The sequence below is a fragment of the Lachnellula hyalina genome (assembly GCF_007821495.1).
Source record: "Lachnellula hyalina strain CBS 185.66 chromosome Unknown contig00289, whole genome shotgun sequence".
NCBI lineage: Eukaryota > Fungi > Ascomycota > Leotiomycetes > Helotiales > Lachnaceae > Lachnellula > Lachnellula hyalina.
Genome location: NW_022157403.1, coordinates 1 through 20,200, shown reverse-complemented (window position 1 = coordinate 20,200; position 20,200 = coordinate 1). Strand labels below are relative to the sequence as shown.

The 20,200-nt window shown below is 48.1% G+C and overlaps 7 protein-coding genes across 7 annotated transcripts; 3 read left to right on the top strand and 4 right to left on the bottom strand.

The window, feature by feature from the left end:
* Positions 1-7,398: 7,398 nt before the first annotated feature.
* Positions 7,399-7,855, bottom strand: LHYA1_G008926 (uncharacterized protein; the record flags this gene model as incomplete). The annotated part of the gene is made up of 2 exons (XM_031153843.1): positions 7,399-7,689; positions 7,742-7,855. Coding segments are annotated over 2 exons (405 nt in total), but the record flags the coding sequence as incomplete, so codon positions are not given.
* Positions 7,856-10,152: 2,297 nt separating this feature from the next.
* Positions 10,153-12,548, bottom strand: prp43 (putative pre-mRNA-splicing factor ATP-dependent RNA helicase; the record flags this gene model as incomplete). Its single annotated transcript, XM_031153842.1, has 4 exons — positions 10,153-10,269; positions 10,329-11,015; positions 11,051-12,191; positions 12,241-12,548. 4 exons carry the CDS (start codon positions 12,546-12,548, stop codon positions 10,153-10,155), a joined length of 2,253 nt encoding a protein of 750 aa, XP_031001104.1.
* Positions 12,549-12,863: 315 nt separating this feature from the next.
* On the top strand, positions 12,864-13,490 carry TAF10 (Transcription initiation factor TFIID subunit; the record flags this gene model as incomplete). Its single annotated transcript, XM_031153841.1, has 2 exons — positions 12,864-13,028; positions 13,077-13,490. 2 exons carry the CDS (start codon positions 12,864-12,866, stop codon positions 13,488-13,490), a joined length of 579 nt encoding a protein of 192 aa, XP_031001105.1.
* Positions 13,491-14,086: 596 nt separating this feature from the next.
* Positions 14,087-14,579, bottom strand: RSM19 (37S ribosomal protein, mitochondrial; the record flags this gene model as incomplete). Its single annotated transcript, XM_031153840.1, has 4 exons — positions 14,087-14,129; positions 14,180-14,359; positions 14,411-14,426; positions 14,483-14,579. The coding sequence occupies 4 exons, from the start codon at positions 14,577-14,579 to the stop codon at positions 14,087-14,089; spliced, it is 336 nt and encodes a 111-aa protein (XP_031001102.1).
* A 249-nt stretch (positions 14,580-14,828) lies between these two features.
* On the top strand, positions 14,829-17,085 carry mus-23 (Double-strand break repair protein; the record flags this gene model as incomplete). Its single annotated transcript, XM_031153839.1, has 4 exons — positions 14,829-14,844; positions 14,903-15,030; positions 15,078-16,179; positions 16,229-17,085. 4 exons carry the CDS (start codon positions 14,829-14,831, stop codon positions 17,083-17,085), a joined length of 2,103 nt encoding a protein of 700 aa, XP_031001103.1.
* A 759-nt stretch (positions 17,086-17,844) lies between these two features.
* Positions 17,845-18,488, top strand: LHYA1_G008921 (putative isochorismatase family protein; the record flags this gene model as incomplete). The annotated part of the gene is made up of 2 exons (XM_031153838.1): positions 17,845-18,323; positions 18,395-18,488. The coding sequence occupies 2 exons, from the start codon at positions 17,845-17,847 to the stop codon at positions 18,486-18,488; spliced, it is 573 nt and encodes a 190-aa protein (XP_031001106.1).
* Positions 18,489-18,625: 137 nt separating this feature from the next.
* Positions 18,626-19,345, bottom strand: ypgQ_0 (Uncharacterized protein; the record flags this gene model as incomplete). Its single annotated transcript, XM_031153837.1, has 1 exon — positions 18,626-19,345. One exon carries the CDS (start codon positions 19,343-19,345, stop codon positions 18,626-18,628), a length of 720 nt encoding a protein of 239 aa, XP_031001107.1.
* Positions 19,346-20,200: the final 855 nt, after the last annotated feature.

Sequence of the window (20,200 nt, the reverse complement as noted above, 5' to 3'; positions counted from 1 at the left end):
TTTCTTTCTTTCTTTCTCCCCCCCCACAAAACACGACAAAAAATAAAATAAAAAAAGACTACAGTACAGTACTGTACAGTATCGGAACACGACGCCCCTACCTACACACGGCAATCCACATCGAACCCCTTTCCTCCCTCGCCTCGCATCTGACCCGCCCATCCAACCACGCCCTCAGATTCCATGCAGTCGCGCGCTCTCGCCGGCTTTTACCGTAAGCTCCCCCAATACGGAGTAATTCATTCACTCCTACATTCATGGCTTGTTATTATATTATGATATCATACGCGTCAAAACTTAAAAAGTCTATTCATGTCCACCCATCCATCCATCCATAAATAAATAATAAAATAAAATTATACAGACGGCACTGTGCGTACCTATTGCGTGCAGCCCGTCGTACAGTATGAGGAGAGCACGAACACGGCATCCACGCTTGGGAAGAAGAAGCACGTCCCTCCCGTAAACTAGAGATCTAGAACTAGAACTAGAACTAGAACACGAATGTCGGCGCCAAGATGCCACGCGACCTGTGCCATGCTATACTTTCACGACAATAACAATAAAACATAGGGCATTCCTTGGATGCATGTTGTGAGACTCGGAGGCTACAAGTATTTCGTTACATCCACACCATCAGAGCACAGCCACAGGGCACTTTGAAGGGCAGTCTTCCCAGATATTTCACGAGTCTTGGGTTCTTGATAATTCATTACTTTATACTTGTACAAGCCATCTGTTGCGACCATTGGAAACAATCTCTAGTCATCGGCGGATTGGTCTCACTAAGAAAATGGCAAAGTATAATTGGTTGTATTGTCTCCTTCCGACTATTCGCATAAACTCCTCTAGTCTCCCCTGACTCCCTTTTTTTTTTTTTGGTCAGGCGAGAAACCTGATATTACAGAACCCGGTTACCACTATAGACTCTAACATACTGGTACAAATTCAACAACGAAAAAAGAAAAAAGGCGAAAAAACAAGATTAATACCGCCATGCAAATAATGCTAGGTATCTATACACTTTATCAGATCCTTCCAGTACAACCCTTTTCAACAGAACCAGAAGACAAATTCCGAGTCTAGGCGAAGATTGCCCATGCGAAATACGGGAGACAAGGTCGCGAGAAGAGAGTAGGCTGTCAGCAAATGAAGGAGCGAGGTGTAGGATGAGGAATAATTCGACTGGTTCTCTAATAAGGGCAAGTCCACAGCCGACATGGTGATTAGGTGAACACATAACAAAGGTGTCAAAAGAGCAATCCAGGGAGATGGACTCGGTACTATCCGATCAAGACTATGTCTTTACCAATCAGAACCTGCGATAGGCCCTGTACCTGAGGTGTTGGAGTTAAGTCCTCGCGCAATGCCTTTTTTGTCCTCTGCTGCTCTCTGGGAAAGGTAGCGCATGTAATCTGCGGCGCCGAGGTGTTCGGGTGATGACCGACTGGAGTGTCCGATACCATTAAGAGGGCGGTTTTCTGACAAGAAGTTGACGGGGTTAAATTGACCTGGGCTATTCATAAAGTCTCTCGACAGTCCAGATTTCGAAACGGGGCGCTCGGGCTCACGTTCGGCTCCAGATACATTGCCGATAGTTGGACCGAGTGAGGCTGCAGCAGAGCCACGATAGTGAGGAAGGTATCCTGTAGCAGTAGCCGACGAAATCTCCCCGGAGAGGACTGGGCCAGACATCGCCATGGTCGTCTGTTTCTTGAGCATGTTTTGCAAGAAGAGGGTTTGTTGGTCAGCACTACTAGCGATCAGTTTTGTAATCCGTGAAATGTGAAAGAGACACTCTTACTTGCTAAAGCTGGCTACTCGCTCAGCAAAACTACCCTCAAAGACTGGCTTTGGCGAATGTTGCTTGGTTTGCGGACTCAAGTGGATCTCGACAGTAGAATCGTTACTGCCCTCATCATTTTTTGCCTCCTCAATCACAGAAAGTCCTCGCTCACTAGCCGCCGGCCCTCCCCAAGAGTCTAATGTGTCAGTCTCGTCCTCGTCACCTGCGACATCTTCTCTGAACTCCGGGTTCTTTGGCGTGACAGGTAGATCTGAATGTGAACTGTCCAAATTGACAACAGTCTGTTTGATTGCTGGACGAGCGGACAGATCATCTGTACCATTAGCCATTCCGCTTCCATTGGCAACTGGGGGGGTGAATGGATCACGGCTATACTCTCGCGGAGGATACTGTGTTGCCCGGTTCGTGTGATTAGCGACAGAGTTGCCAACAAAGAGTTGCATGGGCTGCATGGGCGGCAACAGAATCGGCTGACTCATTTGGAGGCGACCGGACGAAAAAGCTCTGTAATCAAAAACGCCTGGTTCAGTGATCGCGTTCGGGGAGTTCAACTCCTGGAAGTATCCAGCACGATTGATAATGGGGTTTCCTCCAGCACTAGCTGTGATAGCACTCGCCTTCACAGGGGACGGCGGATAAAAGTCCTTCCCATCAAACTTTGGCAAGCCATACTGAGGGGAACGAGGCAGCTTGCCCCAGTACTGCTGTCGTGCACGGAGCTCTCCCTCGGTGAGTGGTCGGTTATAAACCACATCTGAAGGCTTGACTTCCTGGCTTGGAATACCCTGTGGTACAACACCAACTAAATACGGTGTGGGTTGAGAATGGATGTTAGGCGCCATTGTCTGTGGGATGAAATCAGTTTGTCCGTGAAATGTAAGAGCCCGCGGGAGCTGATACCCCTGCTGGGCCTTGCCTGAGCGTTCATTCATACTATAAGCCTTTGGGAGACTAGGGTAACGTTTCTCCGTCTGATTATTCGAAAGGCTACCCAGACCCCAGTCAGAAGAGGCTCTAGACAGCAGTCGATCCTCAAGTTGTCTCTGGGTCTCAACTTCCTGGGGTTCAATATATGAACTAGCAAGAGTCACATCCTGTTGGAACTTGGGCGCCTGCGTGGCGGCAAGTTGAGCTCTTGGCTGGAATGGTGGGGCCTTGGCAGCTGCAGCGCTCAAACGAGACCTGCTTATCGAATCTGGCCGGGTTAAGGGTTTTGTTTCATTCATGGGCGTAGCAGAGATCCCCATTGTAGGTAGGACCTGCTTCTTTGCGCTGTCTTCTGCAGATGATCCCGAGGTAGATTTCGTGGCTCGCCGAACGACATATTGACTGCTTGAGACAACAGCTGGACTCTTTTCCCTATGTGGCACATGATGCGTGTATGTATCAGACAACGTACCCTCTCCACTTGGCTTTCCGGACTTTGCGGCATTTTCCTGGGCTATTTGAACCTCAAGCATGGACTCCATTTGCCTAAGTTGAGCCAGAACGATGTTGTGTTGATTTTGCAAATGCGCCTCTTCCATAGGTTGTTGAACATTTGCCATCTGAGATCTAATGTAATTGGCGTTGTTTTGAAGACCTTGAATCTGAGATTTCATGAAACTAGACCCTGTAATTGGGCAGAGAGATGCCATGCTTGGTATGTTTTCAGGGTGGAATGGGCCAGCTGGCATCATCATCGGAAACTGGTGTCCAGGTGGCAGTGCCATCGGAGTGGGAAAAGGTGCCCAAGGCATTGGAAATTGAGGTGGAGCGAAGTTTGGGTTCCCAATAATGTTTACTGGAACGGAATTCGGTGGAGGGTATGGGTAGACAAACTGGCCATTGATCATGAATGGTTTCGTCTGGTCGAATTGTGTGGGCGGCGAAATCTTGATTTGCTGTTGGGCATTCTCGTGTGTAGGTTTACTGCCTTCGATTGAATTTTGATCATCCCCTACGAAGGTGCCACGCTGTGGAGAATGCATTGGTAAGGCCATAGGGTTGATTTGGGGCATGAAGCCGTAAGGAGGCAAATAGTTGTTTGGAGGAAGAGGAAGAAATCCTTGAGGGATCAATGTGCTGGGAAGAATGTGTGTTGATTGCTGGTTACCCAACCTGCAAATTAACAGTCAGCTTAACGTAAAAGAAAGTGGACTTTCGCAAATAATCCTTAATATCTCAGGTTATTGGAGGAATTTGTGTTGTTAACTGCCCAACTTGGTGCAAATAAGTGAATGGATTGTTTGGGAGGTTTGCTCACTCTTGCTCAGTTAAAGAGTTTTTCTGGTTAAAGTGATGTTCTTCAGCATTCCATTCAAATACAGGTGGTGGTGCGGCTCTTGTATTGGGGACAATGCGGCCACCAGCTGTGACACGGATGTGAGTCGGGGAAGTTACCGCTTTATAAAACTTCTTGAAGTTCTCTGAGTGCTGGGCATCTGGGCCAGACGGTGCCGAATAGGGTTGTGAGGATCGATCAGAGCTGTTGCGACGACGAAGAGACCACTTGGATGAGTGAGAACGAGAGGCGCGACGAGAATGCGCTCCGGCGCCGTCGAACTTTTCTTCAGAGGACTCAGAGCTGTGTTTAGCTAGCTGGCGTCTGTTGTTTATATCGGCGAGACTGCTGGATTTGCAAGAGAAGAGCTCTGGTTTGTTCATAGCTTCGTGGGGGATTCTAGAAATCGCGTCTATGTGTGTGAATTAGCTCGCGTCAAAACAGAGAGATGCTATGGGTGAATAGGACGCGTACCGATGTCAGGGTGCTTGTTAAGTTTGTTGACGATGCATGTGACGACTGGTAGGGAGGTTCTCAGATGTAGCAACTCCTCGATGGGGTAGCGGGAAGTCGAGGTTGACGTGATGGAGGCCATGTTGATATACTCTCTCTCTCTTTCAAGCGGAAGATTATGGTCAACAACGACGTGACAGAATCTCGGCAACACCACCGTCACCGCTTTGCAGTCGGGAATCTGCCTCGGGAAGCCGAAGGACTCAACACGTCTGTTGGCTCACGAAAGGGACACCCCAAGGCCGAGGGGTTTCGTTCAAAGGGGAACTTTAGGGGGCTATATACTAGGAATTAGCTTTTCCCGCGCCGTTTTTCATGGTGTTTATATCCAACACAGCACAAGAAGGTTCCACCAGAGCAGACTGGGAAGATATACCCAAGGTGTGGAGTGGAAGGAACGCCTACCAAGGGAAATGTTGACACGTCTGAAAACCAAGACAGGTGAAGTTGGGGGACTTTGGAATGCGAGGAAGCAAAACGAATGCGGGTTGTAGAGGGAATGAAGTTGAAGTTGAGAAGCGAGGACGAGGGAAAGAGACAATGGTTTTGCCTGGAAAAGGAAGGAGCCACACAACCAGATAGACTTGAGCAGCGGTAACCGCAATTCTTTTCAAGGAGCATAACAATCAAGGAAGGAAGGAGCGGGTGCTTGTATACATAGGCAAGTTCCTTCAGCGAGTTGTCGTAGAACTTCAACGCCTCCAAATATAATGCTAAAATAATTACGCGGTGCATTATAAACAACGACGGATGAAAGATACAGTAGCATGCCACGACTTCTTACCATATACGGACCAAAATGAATTCTTGTGTTTCTTTGCCTAATGCGTGTCTGTTCTTGTTTATTGTAAGCATATCAGAGAAACCCACCTTATGAGTCTCGCCCTCATACCGCAGCCCACCATGGATATCCACGGAAGGTGATAGATACACCCGTCGACCTTCAAATTCACTGTTACTACCCCAGTTGCTAAATCGCAGGTGCAAACACAAAACTTCAAAATTGTAAACATGGAATATCAAAAACGTGATATTGAGCACGTCTCACAACAAATGGCAAGTCTGACCCTTATGGATATGTCCCCAAACATACACCTCTGCTTCATTGCCTCACAACATTTGGCAGCACGGTCCTGGCACATTCATGCACCCTCGCAGACTGTGGCGGCAACGAATAACAAATTGGTCTGCAGAGAAACCAAGAGTATTCATGTGTCACACAAGACCGTTCGATGTATTTCGCCTTTGTAGACCAATATGTACTTGTAGATTGGTGAGCAACGGAATCCAGGAGCGCATGATATGGAAAATACCGAATATCATACATAGGGAAAATTAGATCCCACTGTCTGTTTATGCAGGTGTCCTGACTTCGGCGTAGAAAGGTCCGCGAGATTAATGCTGATGGTGCCATGATGCCAGCGGAGAACCTGCTCCTTGGAAGCTTCCTTCATATTTGCACCTCACCGCACTGGTTTACCTGAGATGGCCTTCTCGCATGCACGCCCGTTGCCCCTGTCTGAAGTCTGGCAAGTGATCGCATAGTCATCGCAGACTCGAGTAGCCCTGATCATGCACATATGAGGAGAAAAGACGACGTGGAAAATGTCGTCTCATGTTCGACTAGCCGGATCAGTACTGCAATCACGTGGCATTCAAGCACGGGGAGTACTCGTACCATCTTCAAAAATCCCCGAGGGGATCGGGGATCGTACTGCGAAAATCGGCTCCATCGGAAGTGGAGTTAGTTGGCTTGGATAATTAATCCGCGACCAGAATTCTGTCATATATCAACTTTCGTATACGGTGGGAATTTGACCAGCATGACGCGGGCAACCAGGCTTCTTATAGGCTTCACGCTTTCCTGCACCTTCGTGAATGCACGGCTAGGGCAAGTACCTTGTACCACACCACACACGCTCGCTGTCCAGGACTATGATCGTCCCAAAAGGGTTACCTGTCCTTACCAGCTCAACCATCCACAGTGCCCGACGGCCATTGACACGGCGTGGTTTCCGGTTCCGGGAGTGTGAGGGGATTGGAATTGGTGGTGCATGCATGAGATGATGAATAAGTGCCACTACGGCTCCGCAAAGGAATCCAAACCGAGAGCCAATCTGGCATGTCTTCCGATGTTGTGGGTGGTATGTCGCAAAATCAAAGTGGTATTGACATGCTCTCACTATCGACCATTTCTATGCGGTTAGTTCTTTAATCAAACAGTTACTTCTCATCACTGTTGTCTGTCGTACTATTACAAGTTCATTTCCCTAGTATGGCTTTCTCCTATTCGGCATTTCTATTCACCATCATTTGCTAGTCGCTTGTGAGGTTGGTAGCTAGTATGCTTCAAATGGAAGCCCTTCAAGTATTAGGGTCATTATGTCGTTGCATTTAAAATAAATTAGACGCTGGTGTTGGAATTTGTTGGAAGATGTGGCAGTTTAGTATTTAGCTGTGCGTGCTAACTTTTCATTCGCCAAGAAACATTAAAATCGAAAACTAAGTAGTTTCCATCATGTCCTCTGCAATTTTCTGTGCAATATTCCGCCGCCCCGTAAATTAGAAGGATGCCCATATGAGGTTGCAATCCCTTTTTCAAAAGACCGTCATTAACAACATGATTCGTTAGGTAGTAAAGGAACAAAGGCTCAAAAAACCATGGCAGTCGACCCCCACGACACTCGATCGGGTAGCACCGTCCGCTTCAAATTCGGCCCAGAAGTTTAGGCTTGGAATACCGACTTCTCGATTCAAACCGCGGAAGCTCAACGACCACTCCCCGCCCACTCAACATGGTGGTTTACACGAGGTCTTAAGCCGCCCAGCTTGTCGCAATCTCCTGCATCCCAAATCCACTTTTAGAATGCCTCTGATTGCCAGGTCCATCGATTGCCGCAGTGCTTACAGCTGATGGTCCTGTAGCAGCGGGAAAATTCTGGTTTGGGACATCTTTCACTACCCATCCACTATCGGCGTCGCTGGTGGCAATGATCTCCATGATGATATAATGGAGGGCACCGTTTTCAACATGTGGTACGTATACCTCTCGCGAGAGACGGAATGGAGTAGGCATAACGCCTACGTCTGAATCACGACCATCTGCCTGACGCAAGTTAGTATTGATTGGCTGACCTGTTTGTCCAAAGTAGACTTACAAGACAATGGGCACAGGGTGCGTTGTGGACCCAGACCCAGTGCGGGCAGTTGTGCGTTAAGAAGTACTTGCAACGGTACTTATAATATCCTCCAGAGCCACTCATGGTGGGGGACTACTATCCGCTGATAGTGAAGCGTTGGAATTCCACGCGTTTGAGGCGCGGAATGTATGGTATGTGAAAGCGCCTGAAGGCTTGACAGAGCAACTTGGAGAGAAACAGGGGGCTTCAGTATACAGGAGTCAGAATGAGGGACGTCAGGACCTGTAAGTCAAGAAAAAGAAAAGAAGATCGCACGCCAGGATATATAATCTAACCCGGACATTTCTCCCTTGTCCAAAGTAGCCCTGGCCTGCAAGAAATTAGGCGTATACATGCCGGACTCCGAACTTCAAAAGGTGGATACGCATGGCTCCACACCCAGTTTGGTTCTGTGCATACTTCTCTACCTCGGAAGCTTATCAGATCGAGGTCTAACCAGGATAAGAAGAGATGACATGGATTATCGTATGCCTCATGGGCGTGTATTAATAGGCACTTTTAGCATGCCAGAAGAACCCGATGACAAGTGAACAAGGGACATGCCGACCAGGCTATTGCCGCAATGCCGCAAAATCATCCGATTAAGAAGGTTTTGCGGGTAGCTCAAAACGCGTTCAATCTTCATTCCGAACGTAGTAGTCGTACTATAATATATCGGTCGCAACCATTGTCCTGGTTCTGCAACTTCCCCTCCACATCTTGTCACTCTAGAAGCCAGGATCTACCCTACAAAACCACGTCGGACCCTGATTTTCCACGTGTCGAACGGCTTGAGCTCTCCACACAGTCATTAGCGCGCACGCGGCACTTTCTGACCAAGTTTGCTGCTAGCGGAAATCGCACCACATTATCAGATCATATGGGTGGGCACTGGCCCTGATCCTGATGCTTCACTTTATATTTCGGAATGATTGGACGTCTGAGAAGGTTTGAGCTTCGTACTGTATGTACAGTAAGTAGGTCGGTGCCCGCCTGAGAGAGGGAGCCAGATGACTAACTGCAAATATCTGGATCGGAGATGTCTGTCGACGATAAATTGCCCTCCTGCAGGACCAGTCGGACCGGATGTAGCCCTACCCTACCTACCCCTACCCTTCCCGCTGTCAAAGCACTTAGCGCCCGTTAGATACTGCAGCGGCCCGCCTATGGGAGATCCGCTGTTGGGCAGAGCAGAGTTGAGCCTCAGCTGAGAAACACCACAGTGGGAAACACTTCGTAAGCCAAGTAAATTAATTGACTAGGCTAGGCTAGGCTACAGTAGGGATTCCTTCGAGGGCGGCTTCGAAGATGTGGGGGAGTGGAGTGGGGTAATCTGCACCGGCATCTCATTACGTAGGCTCGACTCCGACGACTTGCACGTTTTGATTGGCCAGTGAGTGACTGAGCACAGTACCATACCTATGCAGTGACATCACATACTTCCGTATGATGTGCCCTGCCAGCTTGTTGTACCCTCCCTCCCTCGCGTGTCCTTCTCCATCGAGATGGAGGACGTTAGACCGGTCGGTCTAATTGGGAACTCCCACCAAGGTAACACCAAAAATGCATTTTCCGTCGATCCACAGACCGGGTCCGATCTCAGATGCTGTTGTGTACCTAAGTACCAACTTGCAGCTGCTGGTTCAATGTTGTGTTACGAGCAGGTGCATCAGGTGCAGACTGCATAGAGAGCATGTTCGTGTGACATGACCATCCCGTCGTGACAAAGTAACGGGAATGTGAAGAGAGGCCAGGCCAGGCCAGGCCAGGCCCAGTTTGACCGGCAATGGAAGGGACGGGCCGATGCAAAAAATCTACTGATATTCGTACCGTGGTCCTTCGTACAGTAACAGTACGGATACGGAGTACGAGTACGAGTACTGACTGACAGCAAGAACCCTATAAAGAGTGGGCTCTGCTCCTCGATCAATTTGCTAAACGTGAAAGCGTCGGTCGGGAAAGCACAAAGCCTGAAGTGGAATCGACTTGTCGCATTATATACTCTAGAGGTTGCAATGGATGACTGTGAGTGGGCATGTGGCAACGACAACCCCTGATGGTGGCAAGCATAAGAGCATTCGATTCCTTTGGGGGCCCGGCTCACATCCTATTCGACATCTTCCTTCGAAAAGTCATCGAGCCATGCATGTCTTGAGATCTGACTCAGCAACTGCACCCTCACACCATCATTCACGGCAGATCGCGAACCCGAGGAAATATGTTCAATTGTTGTTCTGTTGCGCTTCTAGTAATATTGTACTCTTTCTACGGATACGACGACGAATCAAACGCCTGCTGACAGCAATGCATGTCGCCGGTGCATTCTACTCTATCATCTAGCACCTGTTCTTTTCTTCTAGCATCTAAATGTTCCAACAACCAAGGCCTCCTTATTTACTCCTTTTCGTTGACTGCTTCCTCTTCACCCTGTCCAAGGTTCTTTCAAGGGCCGTCCTCACATCTCCTTTCTTGAATGTGGTGAGATCGTAGTAGTTTGGTGCAATATCCTATCCTCAAATATTAGCACTTTCCTCGAGACGAGATGTGAAGTTTGGAAGAGACGTACCAGCAGCCATTCCGGCTTGACAGATGAGACCGTTCTCACATAGTTCTTGGTCGTGAGTACAAACTCATTGTAGACCACCCATTCACTGTCAACAGCGAGAACGGTACTTGGATGTAGCAAGACACTCTGGTCATCCTTCACAGTCTTGTAAGTCTTTCCGCTACCGTCCTTCTTCGCTACTTGCATAAAGAAGCCCGCAACCAAGGCACGTCGAATATTAGTATAATATTCCTTATCGTTGAAGTCCGTGCTGAGAAGATCAATCTCTGACTTTTCCATGATGCGTTTCAACTGCTGGCGAACGTTGTCGGCTGACTGCAAGGCTCGAAGACTGAGAAAATGTTCATGGCACCATCGCTTTGGATCAGCTTGTGCCTCAGCTCCTTTGAAGGCGTGATATACGTTCAGCATGGTGAGATGATCACCATCCTCATGCTTGAAGAGGTCCTTCATTTGGTCTGCGCGCTTCTTTGCGCTTGCTGGACGAACAAATACTTGAGGGACGGATAGAAGGGCTGTGAGCGACAAGATCTCATTAGAGCAGTAGAACTCGGGAGAAGAGATGAGCATAACGGCAAGAGCTGGATCCAATGGAAATTCCGAAGCAAGCTTGCCAAGCTGGGTAAGGTTTCCATCATCGTCGAGACAGGCTAGGTAGTTTAGTTCTTCGAGAGCTCGCATAAGTGTCTCCGGGGCTGGGGATCCATAAGGTCAAAATGTACCAGGTCATCAATTCCAAGCTTCTTTAACTCCAGAACAGTGTTCGCAAGGTTCGACCGAAGGATCTCGGGGTATGTTTGCTCGATGAGTTCCTTTTTGAAAGCAGCTTCGGTGTACAAGCGGAAACACTTTCCAGGGCGCGTACGACCAGCACGACCGGCACGCTGCTGGGCTGAAGCTTTTGATATAGGCGACACAAGCAGTGATTCAACCCGAATTCGGGGATTGTACACCTTCTGCTTACTGAAACCAGGATCTACGACATATACGATACCGTCGATGGTTAAACTGGTCTCTGCAATGTTCGTTCCAACAATAACCTTTCGACCAGGAGGACCTCCGGGTCTGGAGGGTGGTGGCGCTGGCTCAAAAATTCTCTGCTGTTGTTGAGGAGGCAGTGTCCCATAAAGGGGATAAACCTTCAGTGGCCCTGCATCAGCCTCTCTTATCATTTCATCAGCCTCCAAAGAGATCTTCCTGCATGCGTCTTCAATCTCTTCTTCACCTGTCAAGAATAACAGGATATCGCCCTCTGGCTCGGTGGCATGGATCTGAAGGACTGTACGTAGAGCAGCTTCCACGTAATCTCGCTCGGGTTCGGGAGTGTAAAAGATCTCCACAGGATGTGTTCTTCCAGGTACAGCCAATAGTGGAGCATCATTGAAATAGCGCTGGAACTTTTGTGCATCCAAGGTAGCGGACATAATGACAATTTTGAGATCAGGCCGCCTGAGTGCAACCTCCTTGAGCAGTCCCATCAATATATCTGTAGCAAGTGTACGTTCGTGAGCCTCATCAAGAATGATGCAGCTATACCTCGCTAAGTTATGATCATGCATAGCTTCGCGCAGAAGCATACCATCTGTCATATATTTGAGGACAGTCTTTGGACCCGTGACATCCTCGAAACGAATGCTATATCCAATCTCTTCTCCGAGTTTCACATCCATCTCATTTGCAACACGTTGAGCTACCGACATTGCCGCAACTCGACGAGGTTGGGTACACGCGACAAGTTTTCCATTGAAGTGTGGGAGGTCGTCGAATAGGACGAACTGAGGAATTTGTGTAGTTTTACCAGAACCAGTTTCACCAACGAAGACGAGGATCTGGGTCTTATGAAACATGTCAAGAAACTCTTGTCTGTATAACATTAGCTTTGCTGACCGTAAGGAGGGGCGCGTTTATTCACCTCTGTTTGTGAACTGGAAGGTCTCGGCGCGTCTTGAGGATGTTGAAGTACTGCTTCGAGAGGGGCGTGTTGTTGAAAGGATTATTTGGTCCATCTTCCGCAGTATGCGCCTGCGCAGCCGTAGTCTCATGCCTCTTGAAGTCCGAAAGCCCAGTGCGGGCCACTCCATTGTAACCGCCATTGCCGTTGCCGTTGTTCTCGTACATGTGGGCGAGGTACGGATTTGACGCTGGGTCCCGATCATCCACTCTTGGTCGCTTTGCCCGCGGCATCTCTCGCTCTTCTAGTTCTGGGCGACGGTCAGCCATGGTTATTGCTGACTAGAGGTATGTGTTGTATGTCTTTACTCTTCAGGATCAACACGTTGAGGCTGAACTGAATGGTATTGACTTTTTTCGCATATTTTCAGCCTGCCGAATAAGATAAGGCAACACTAGTCTAATCAGCACGTGACCATCACATCCCCATTAGATGGCTCATAAAGCGGCATTACTTTCTACCAATATTCATTGTTCAATGCGGCTTAACCTGTAGAAACCTAACGCCGCTTTTTACGCAAACCTGATCTCCTCAACTACGTGACTTCTGGCTCCTACATCTATATCTGCTCTTCAATAACAAAGATGGCGAACGCAGAATCCCCAGACCCCAATACAGATCTTGTGCCAGTATCAAATCCAGATGAGGAAGTAGATCCTCTTGCGCCAGCGCCTGAACCTAAACTTCCAACTCGGAAAGATGCCTCTCTAAAGCAATTCCTCTCCAAGATGGACGACTATGCACCAATAGTAAGTTTCTCGAGACACTCTTTATGGCACATCTAACCTTCTTTAAAGATTCCTGATGCTGTGACCAACTATTATCTTACCAAAGCTGGGCTGCCACCGCCACCTCAAACGGATGAGCGTCTTGCTCGCCTGCTCGCACTGGCGACCCAGAAGTTCGTCGCAGACATCGCAGCAGATGCATATCAGTACTCTCGAATTCGTTCATCAAACTCTTCGAATGCAAACAACCCGATGGGCAATCTTGGAGCTGCAGCAGGGTTCCCTGTCCCAGGTCAACCAACAACCGCACCTGGCAGCAAGGAACAGCAAGGCAGAGGGGGGCCTCTAGGTATCCAGCGGCCGGGCTATGGAGGTGGGGGACAAGGTGGTAGTCAGAACAGGACAGTGCTTACAATGGAGGATTTGGGTATGGCAGTCGGCGAGTATGGCGTCAATGTGAAGAGGGGAGAGTTCTACCGATAATATGGCGCGCTGGAAACACTGATCTTACAGGCTTATACGGAGGCGGCGTTAAATCAAGGCGTTATATAAGGTCATGAAACGATGATGACTAGGCAATGATCAGAGCATATTGATTACATGGGATGATTTGTAGCTTGCAACTGAATCGTCTGATCCTCGAAATGAAAGGACCCTGAGGTTGTATAACAAAAGGTCTTTGCTAAATAAGGCAACTTGGATTCAGAGATTCCCAAATTGAGTGGATGTGTGTCAAGGTGATGGCCGCCGGGTATAATTTATCTGAGTACTTTGAAAGCCGGTGTAATGTAAGAGTTGATATTGCATTATGCCAACCCTCGAAACAATCTCCATGACATAACATTGGTTCTGTCTTGCTTGTCATGATATCGGACCACCGTAACCTCCAGTTGCCTGACCTAGCTCGAGAATGTCTCACAAAGTGTAGATGATCGATTTGCGCATGCCCACGTCCAAATCCATTCAACAAAAGTTCGTACCCATAACGTCCATGGCATTGGATACTAGTACTGTACATCCAAATCTCATCATATGGTACACTGCGATGCTCCCTCTTATAAAACGCCAGCCCATACCATCTATTTGTTCTTGCTCATTTTGTACGAAAAATTTCCCCTCGTCCTTCAATCACAATTAGCACTCTCGATCATAAGCGAATAAGCAGAACATACGGTGAGAATTCTCCTAGCTTATGGCCCACCATGTCCTCCGTGATTTCTACATCATGGTATATCTTCCCATTATGCACTTGAAATACCAACCCCACGAAATTAGGTAATATCGTCGCAGACCGTGCTTGTGTTTGTATGGGAGGTGGCTTTTGGCCTGGAGGGACTCGAATGATTGGAAGACTGGGTGCAATTTGTTAGAATTGAAAGAATGGACTGGATGGCGGCGCATACGGAACGATGTTGGGCCCTAGAGCAGTCAGTATGTAGTCATTGAAGAACGCATTCAAGTAGGATCTAATATACCTTTCCAGACCGAGCGCGCAAGAAGCATGCGTGAGGGAAACATCTTCTTTTTCGTCTCTGTATTGCTGAGACCGGCCTCGACAAACCGGCTGGCCATTGAATATGGAGAAGTCTGAAATGCAAGGATTAAGCACGCTAATGATAGTCACGTGGCTTTCGCGCGTCTCCCGCGACCGGTCGCGTTTGCCTTAAATACATGCGTTTCGGTTGAGCAGACGGACAAACGGCAACACTGCAACGACCAACTACGCCTTAGATTCCTCCAGAGGATTCAGGAATCATCAGTAATCTTCGAGTCAATAATCTGCTTTGAGTTGTTGGTGGGAAAGCCACCATCAACATCACGATGCCACCACTACGTGGTTAGTTCTGCCCCCCCCCTCCCCCTTCCTCTCATGTTGCTGAACTGATCATTTGTAGACGCTGATACGATTCGTATCCTGATTGCTACCGATAGCCATGTTGGGTACTGCGAACGAGATCCCATCCGCAAAGACGATAGCTCCAGAAGCTTCAATGAAGTTATGGAATTGGCAAAGTCGGAAGATGTAAGTAGCACAACATCATTATGGAGCATGCGTCTAACCAAGCGTAGGTCGATATGGTCCTGCTAGCCGGTGATCTCTTTCATGACAACAAGCCTTCTCGAAAGTCAATGTATCAGGTCATGCGATCATTGCGGAAGAACTGCCTAGGAGACAAGCCTTGTGAGCTTGAGTTTCTCAGCGATGCCAGCACTGTCTTCGAAGGGGCATTCAACAATGTCAACTACGAAGATCCTGATATCAATGTCGCTATTCCGGTCTTCTCTATCCATGGAAATCATGATGACCCTACGGGCGACGGACACTACTGCTCCTTAGATCTTCTCCAAGCCTCCGGATTCGTTAACTATTTTGGTCGAATTCCCGAAACTGATAAGATTGAGGTGAAGCCAGTTCTTCTGCAGAAGGGCAACACCAAGCTAGCCTTATTTGGTATAAGCAGCGTCAGAGACGAGAGACTATTCCGAACATTCAGGGATGGGAATGTCAAATTCTTCAGACCAAGGATGCAGCAGGATGACTGGTTCAACCTGATGGCTGTTCATCAAAACCACACCGCGCACAACGAGACCGGGTATCTTCCAGAAAATGTACTTCCCGATTATATGGATCTTGTCATCTGGGGCCATGAGCATGAGTGCCTCATTGACCCACGGCTTAATCCAGAGACGATGTTTCATGTAATGCAACCTGGATCTTCCGTGGCAACTTCCCTTATTCCTGCCGAAGCTGTCACTAAGCACGTCGCTGTTGTCGAGGTTAACGGTAAGAATTTTGTGATGAAGAAGCACAGACTCAAGACGGTTAGACCCTTCATTTACCGCGAGATAGTCCTGGCAAACGAGGCTCGCTTCAAAAAGCTTGCCAAGGAAAAAGACAATAGAACTGCATTGACGGCGGAGCTGATGAAAGTTGTTAACAAACTAATCGAGGAAGCCAAAGCAGAATGGCTTGAGTCACAGGGAGATGAGGCGGATGAAATCAACGAAGAAGATATTCCACGACCCCTGATCAGATTGAAGGTTGAAGCTACGGCCCCAGAGGGTGGCAAATTCGACACCGAAAACCCACAACGATTCTCCAACAGATTTAGTGACCGAGTAGCGAATGTCAATGATGTGATCACGTTCTACAAGAAAAAGGTTGCAACCAGTAAGTTCCAAATGTTTGGTTTAGAGATACAAGTACTAAGATTTCGTAGGGAGGAATAAGAACGATACAGATATGCCCGAGGAATCGGTTCTAGCAGCCATGGCAGGGATCGACAACATGAAAGTCGAAAAGTTTGTTCGAGAATACTTAGCCGCTCAGTCGCTGAAGGTTCTCCCTCAAGCACTTTTTGGAGACGCCATCAAGCAATTTGTTGACAAACAAGACCACCACGCAATGGAGTACTTCGTAAGAGACAGTCTCGCAGGACAGATGCAGGAGTTGATGTCGCGAGGAGCAGATGAAGAAGGAGATATGGATGGAATTATGGAAGAACACCGTGCCAAGATGGATGACGCTTTCAAAGCTGCAGGTGGAGTTTCGACGAAGCCAAAGAAGGCTCGAGGGAAGCTTCTTCCCCGCCGACGTTCCTGGGATTCAGATGTAGATGGCGAATGGGGAGATAATGCCAGTGCTTATGGCTCACCCGACGACGATGAAGTCCGCGCAAAGCCTGCTTCTAGACGTGGAAAGGCTGCCTTAAAAGGAAGTGACGATGATGCTTCGGTCGTCTCAGCACCTGCGACGAAGACACGAAAGGCCCCCGCGAAGAAGGCGCCTGCCAAATCTCGCGCTCCCGCCAAGGCACCCGCTAAACCCACAGGAAGAGGGAAGAAGAAGGTTGCAGAGCCTAGCGATGATGAAGATGATGATCTTGTCATGATGGATGCTCCCCCACCTCCAAAGTCGATGCCGAAGCGCGCCGCGGCAACAAAGGGACGACAGAGCACACTTAATTTCTCACAATCGCAAGCAAAACCCTCCACGGCACGAGAATTAAGCGATGATGAAATATCTGATGAGGACGATGCATTTGAGCCGGCGGTGAGCTCGTCGAGAAGAAGATGATTTTAGGGTGATGAGATATGATTCATATGAAAGGAGATGATTAGTAAGCGTGAGAGGATATCGTGTCTCGGGTTGCATTTGATAGATACGAATATTATTGGTGTCATCATGAAGGTATGAAATCACGACATACGCTGTATAATATTGCTAGTTTTTGCAGACCATATCTGGGATCAGCGAAAAGCAAACTTTGCTTATGGGAACGGTGGGAAATAGCTAGCCTTTTCAAATATCAATGAAAGGAGATAAGGGACATTTATGCTGTCACTGGTGCAGTTTAGAATCACCACGTAGGTTTGCGTCTCGTCGAACTTGATTGTGTACAGCATATGAAATTGTGATGCAATGTTTACATAGCTTGGTTCATTGAGCCGGTGTGGCACAAATTCCACATTTCTAAAAAGTACATTGCTAAGTATCCCTTTCCAGTAGGTACATTCAGGGGGCTTGGGGACACAAAACGCTCTGAATGTCTCTTTCGAGCTTAGCGACTCCAATAGCCTATGTAGACCACAGCCTCAAATTTTCTAGAGCGATGTATTCATTACAATATTTGACCTCCAATTACCACGCCTTCACGTGTCATTACGCCCTGCGATGGACATGCGGTGTCAAAACTTTCATCCTGCTTTATCGGCATAATTTTTTTTTCTTATAAAAGGATATAGCCCTACGTTGCATTGCCTTTAGGAGTAAGTAAGTTCTCTCTCACTTCTCCCAGCAGAACTCAAATCATTACCTAGGAACCCACCCACCAAGATGTCAAAGCATCCCAGAACCGCGCTCCTCGTCATAGACATCCAGGACGGTTTCTTGGAGCCTACTTTTCATACTTGGGGCCCCTCTCGAAGTAATCCAGATTTCGAAGTGAACGCCGCTTCTTTGATAAACGCGTATCGGCATCTCGTCGCCAAGTCCGAGTCGGCCATACACAAGATTATACACGTACGACACGCTTCTAAATCATCTACATCCCCTTTATGGCCCACCGCACCAGGCTTCAAGTTCCAGGCCTTCGCCACACCGAAAGGAGAGGAACTCGTCATCACCAAAAACGTCAATTCTGCCTTCATCGGCACGAATTTGGAAGAGGTCCTAAAGGTGCATTTTGGAGGGGCTCCTGGCACGCTGTTCATTATCGGGCTGACCACGGATCACTGTGTTAGTACCAGTACGCGCATGGCTGGGAATCTCGGCGTGTGTGATGAGCCGGATGGGGAGAGGGGGGAGTGGTGTTGGTGGGGGATGCCACTGCGGCGTGGGCGAAGGGGGTTGGGGAAGAGTTTCTTGATGCTGAGACGTTGCATAGGGCGCATATTCAAAGTTTGGAGAACGAGTTCGCTACGATTCGTGGGACGGAGGATGTGAGGAGGTCTTGGGAGAAGTGGGTGGCGGACAGTTAGGAGGTTTAGGCTCAATTATCAGTGCTCGAGGTAGTTCTGGGACATCTGTTCTCCTTCTTGAACGCGGCTATGTAGGTTAAATCAGGCTTTCGGAGTATATTGCTATTTGACCATCGCATTGATTAAGAATAGCACCGCTAAATATGCTCCTCCTCAGGCTTCGCAGCTGAGCTCAAAACCGATGCTCCAACGACAGCGACCTTCACCTCATCATCCCACCATCCTTTAAAGGTCCTCAAGATCTCCATCCTCTGCTTGGCCATCTTCTTCCCCGGTTCCGTCTTCATCATCCCCTCCCTCGCGAAGAGCTTGTTCTCAAATTGCTCGATAGACCTCTCCATCTCTCTTTTCAATTGGGCACCTTCATAAGTAAAAACCCTGCCCACTCCCACGGCACCCAAGGCATCCAACCGATCGGCGTCCTGTACCACCGCCAATTCCGGATGCTCTTTGATAAGCCTCTTCACATGATCCACGTCCTTCATTTCAGAGGTGAATGAAACACCGGTGCAGATTGCCTGGATCTTCTGTGCAAGTGACTCTCCCGCGCCAAAGTCAAGAAGCAGATCGCGTACCATGGTCTTGGCATCATCTCCTTCCTTCAAGTACTTCTTGTCTCCTACATCGTGGAGGAGTGCCGAGAGGGTGATGACGGTCAGGTCGAGAGCGGGTTGCGGGGTGGAGGGTGGTGTGGATGCTGAGGATGTCTGGAGTTGATCGTATATAGTGTGAGACAATCCCAGGACTCGCAGGAGGTGGTTGAAGTCGTGGGAACCGTCATACTGCTCCATATAGCCCACCAGGTACACGGCAACTTTGTTGACGAGCTCTTGACCTTCTGCCATGCTGAAATTCATGATGAAAGAGGGGGGTATCGATATGGGAGTTGAGGAATTGAGGAATTGAGGAATTAAGCTGGATATGAATAGGTAAGGATTGAATGGAGATTCTATTTATGCCCACCCTAAAGCATCAAAGAGAATGACAGGTAGCCAAGAGTGAATAGCGAGAAGTTGTTATTGTTTCTTGGGGTCTCTCGAAACAGAGAGAAGCAGCGGATATCAAATGACTCACTCACCTTGACCTTATCTGGCAGCTTTCTTTCTATGCAATGTTATATGTACGATACAGACAAACGCGTTCATGGCTTGACGCGACTGCGCTTTGACGACCCACCCACCCTGACCCCCACCCTACCCCTTAACTAGCGACGAGAATTGTTTACCTTTCTCCTATCCACACTATATTTCACTCCAAGTCCTCGTCGCTGAGTTTGGAAGCCAAGTGATCGATCTCACCGAGGTACAATCATCGCGTTGCGGCTAATGTTGTAGTTGAGAGTATTTGGATGACTGCACCCAGTGGTATAGCCGATAACTTTCTCTTCAAGCGACGCATCAAAGAGTGTTCACTATCGAAGCATTACTTTAAAGTTTATCATCTAAACGGAGCATGAGGCATCCAAGCTAGTCATTTTAATTCGTGATTCAGAGAGAATTGTGAAACTAATAAAGAGTTACCTTTGCTTGCTTGCTTTTCACTTACGCTTTTGAGAGAAACAATACTGCAAACACTACCTGCAGTTGTTATTATAATTAATTTAGAGATATGGAGGAATCGAATAGGCAATAATATAGTTCAACAGAAAGACATTAATTGATCAAAACGTATTCTAGGAAAAGACGCTCTAGCTCAAATAAAAATAAAAATGC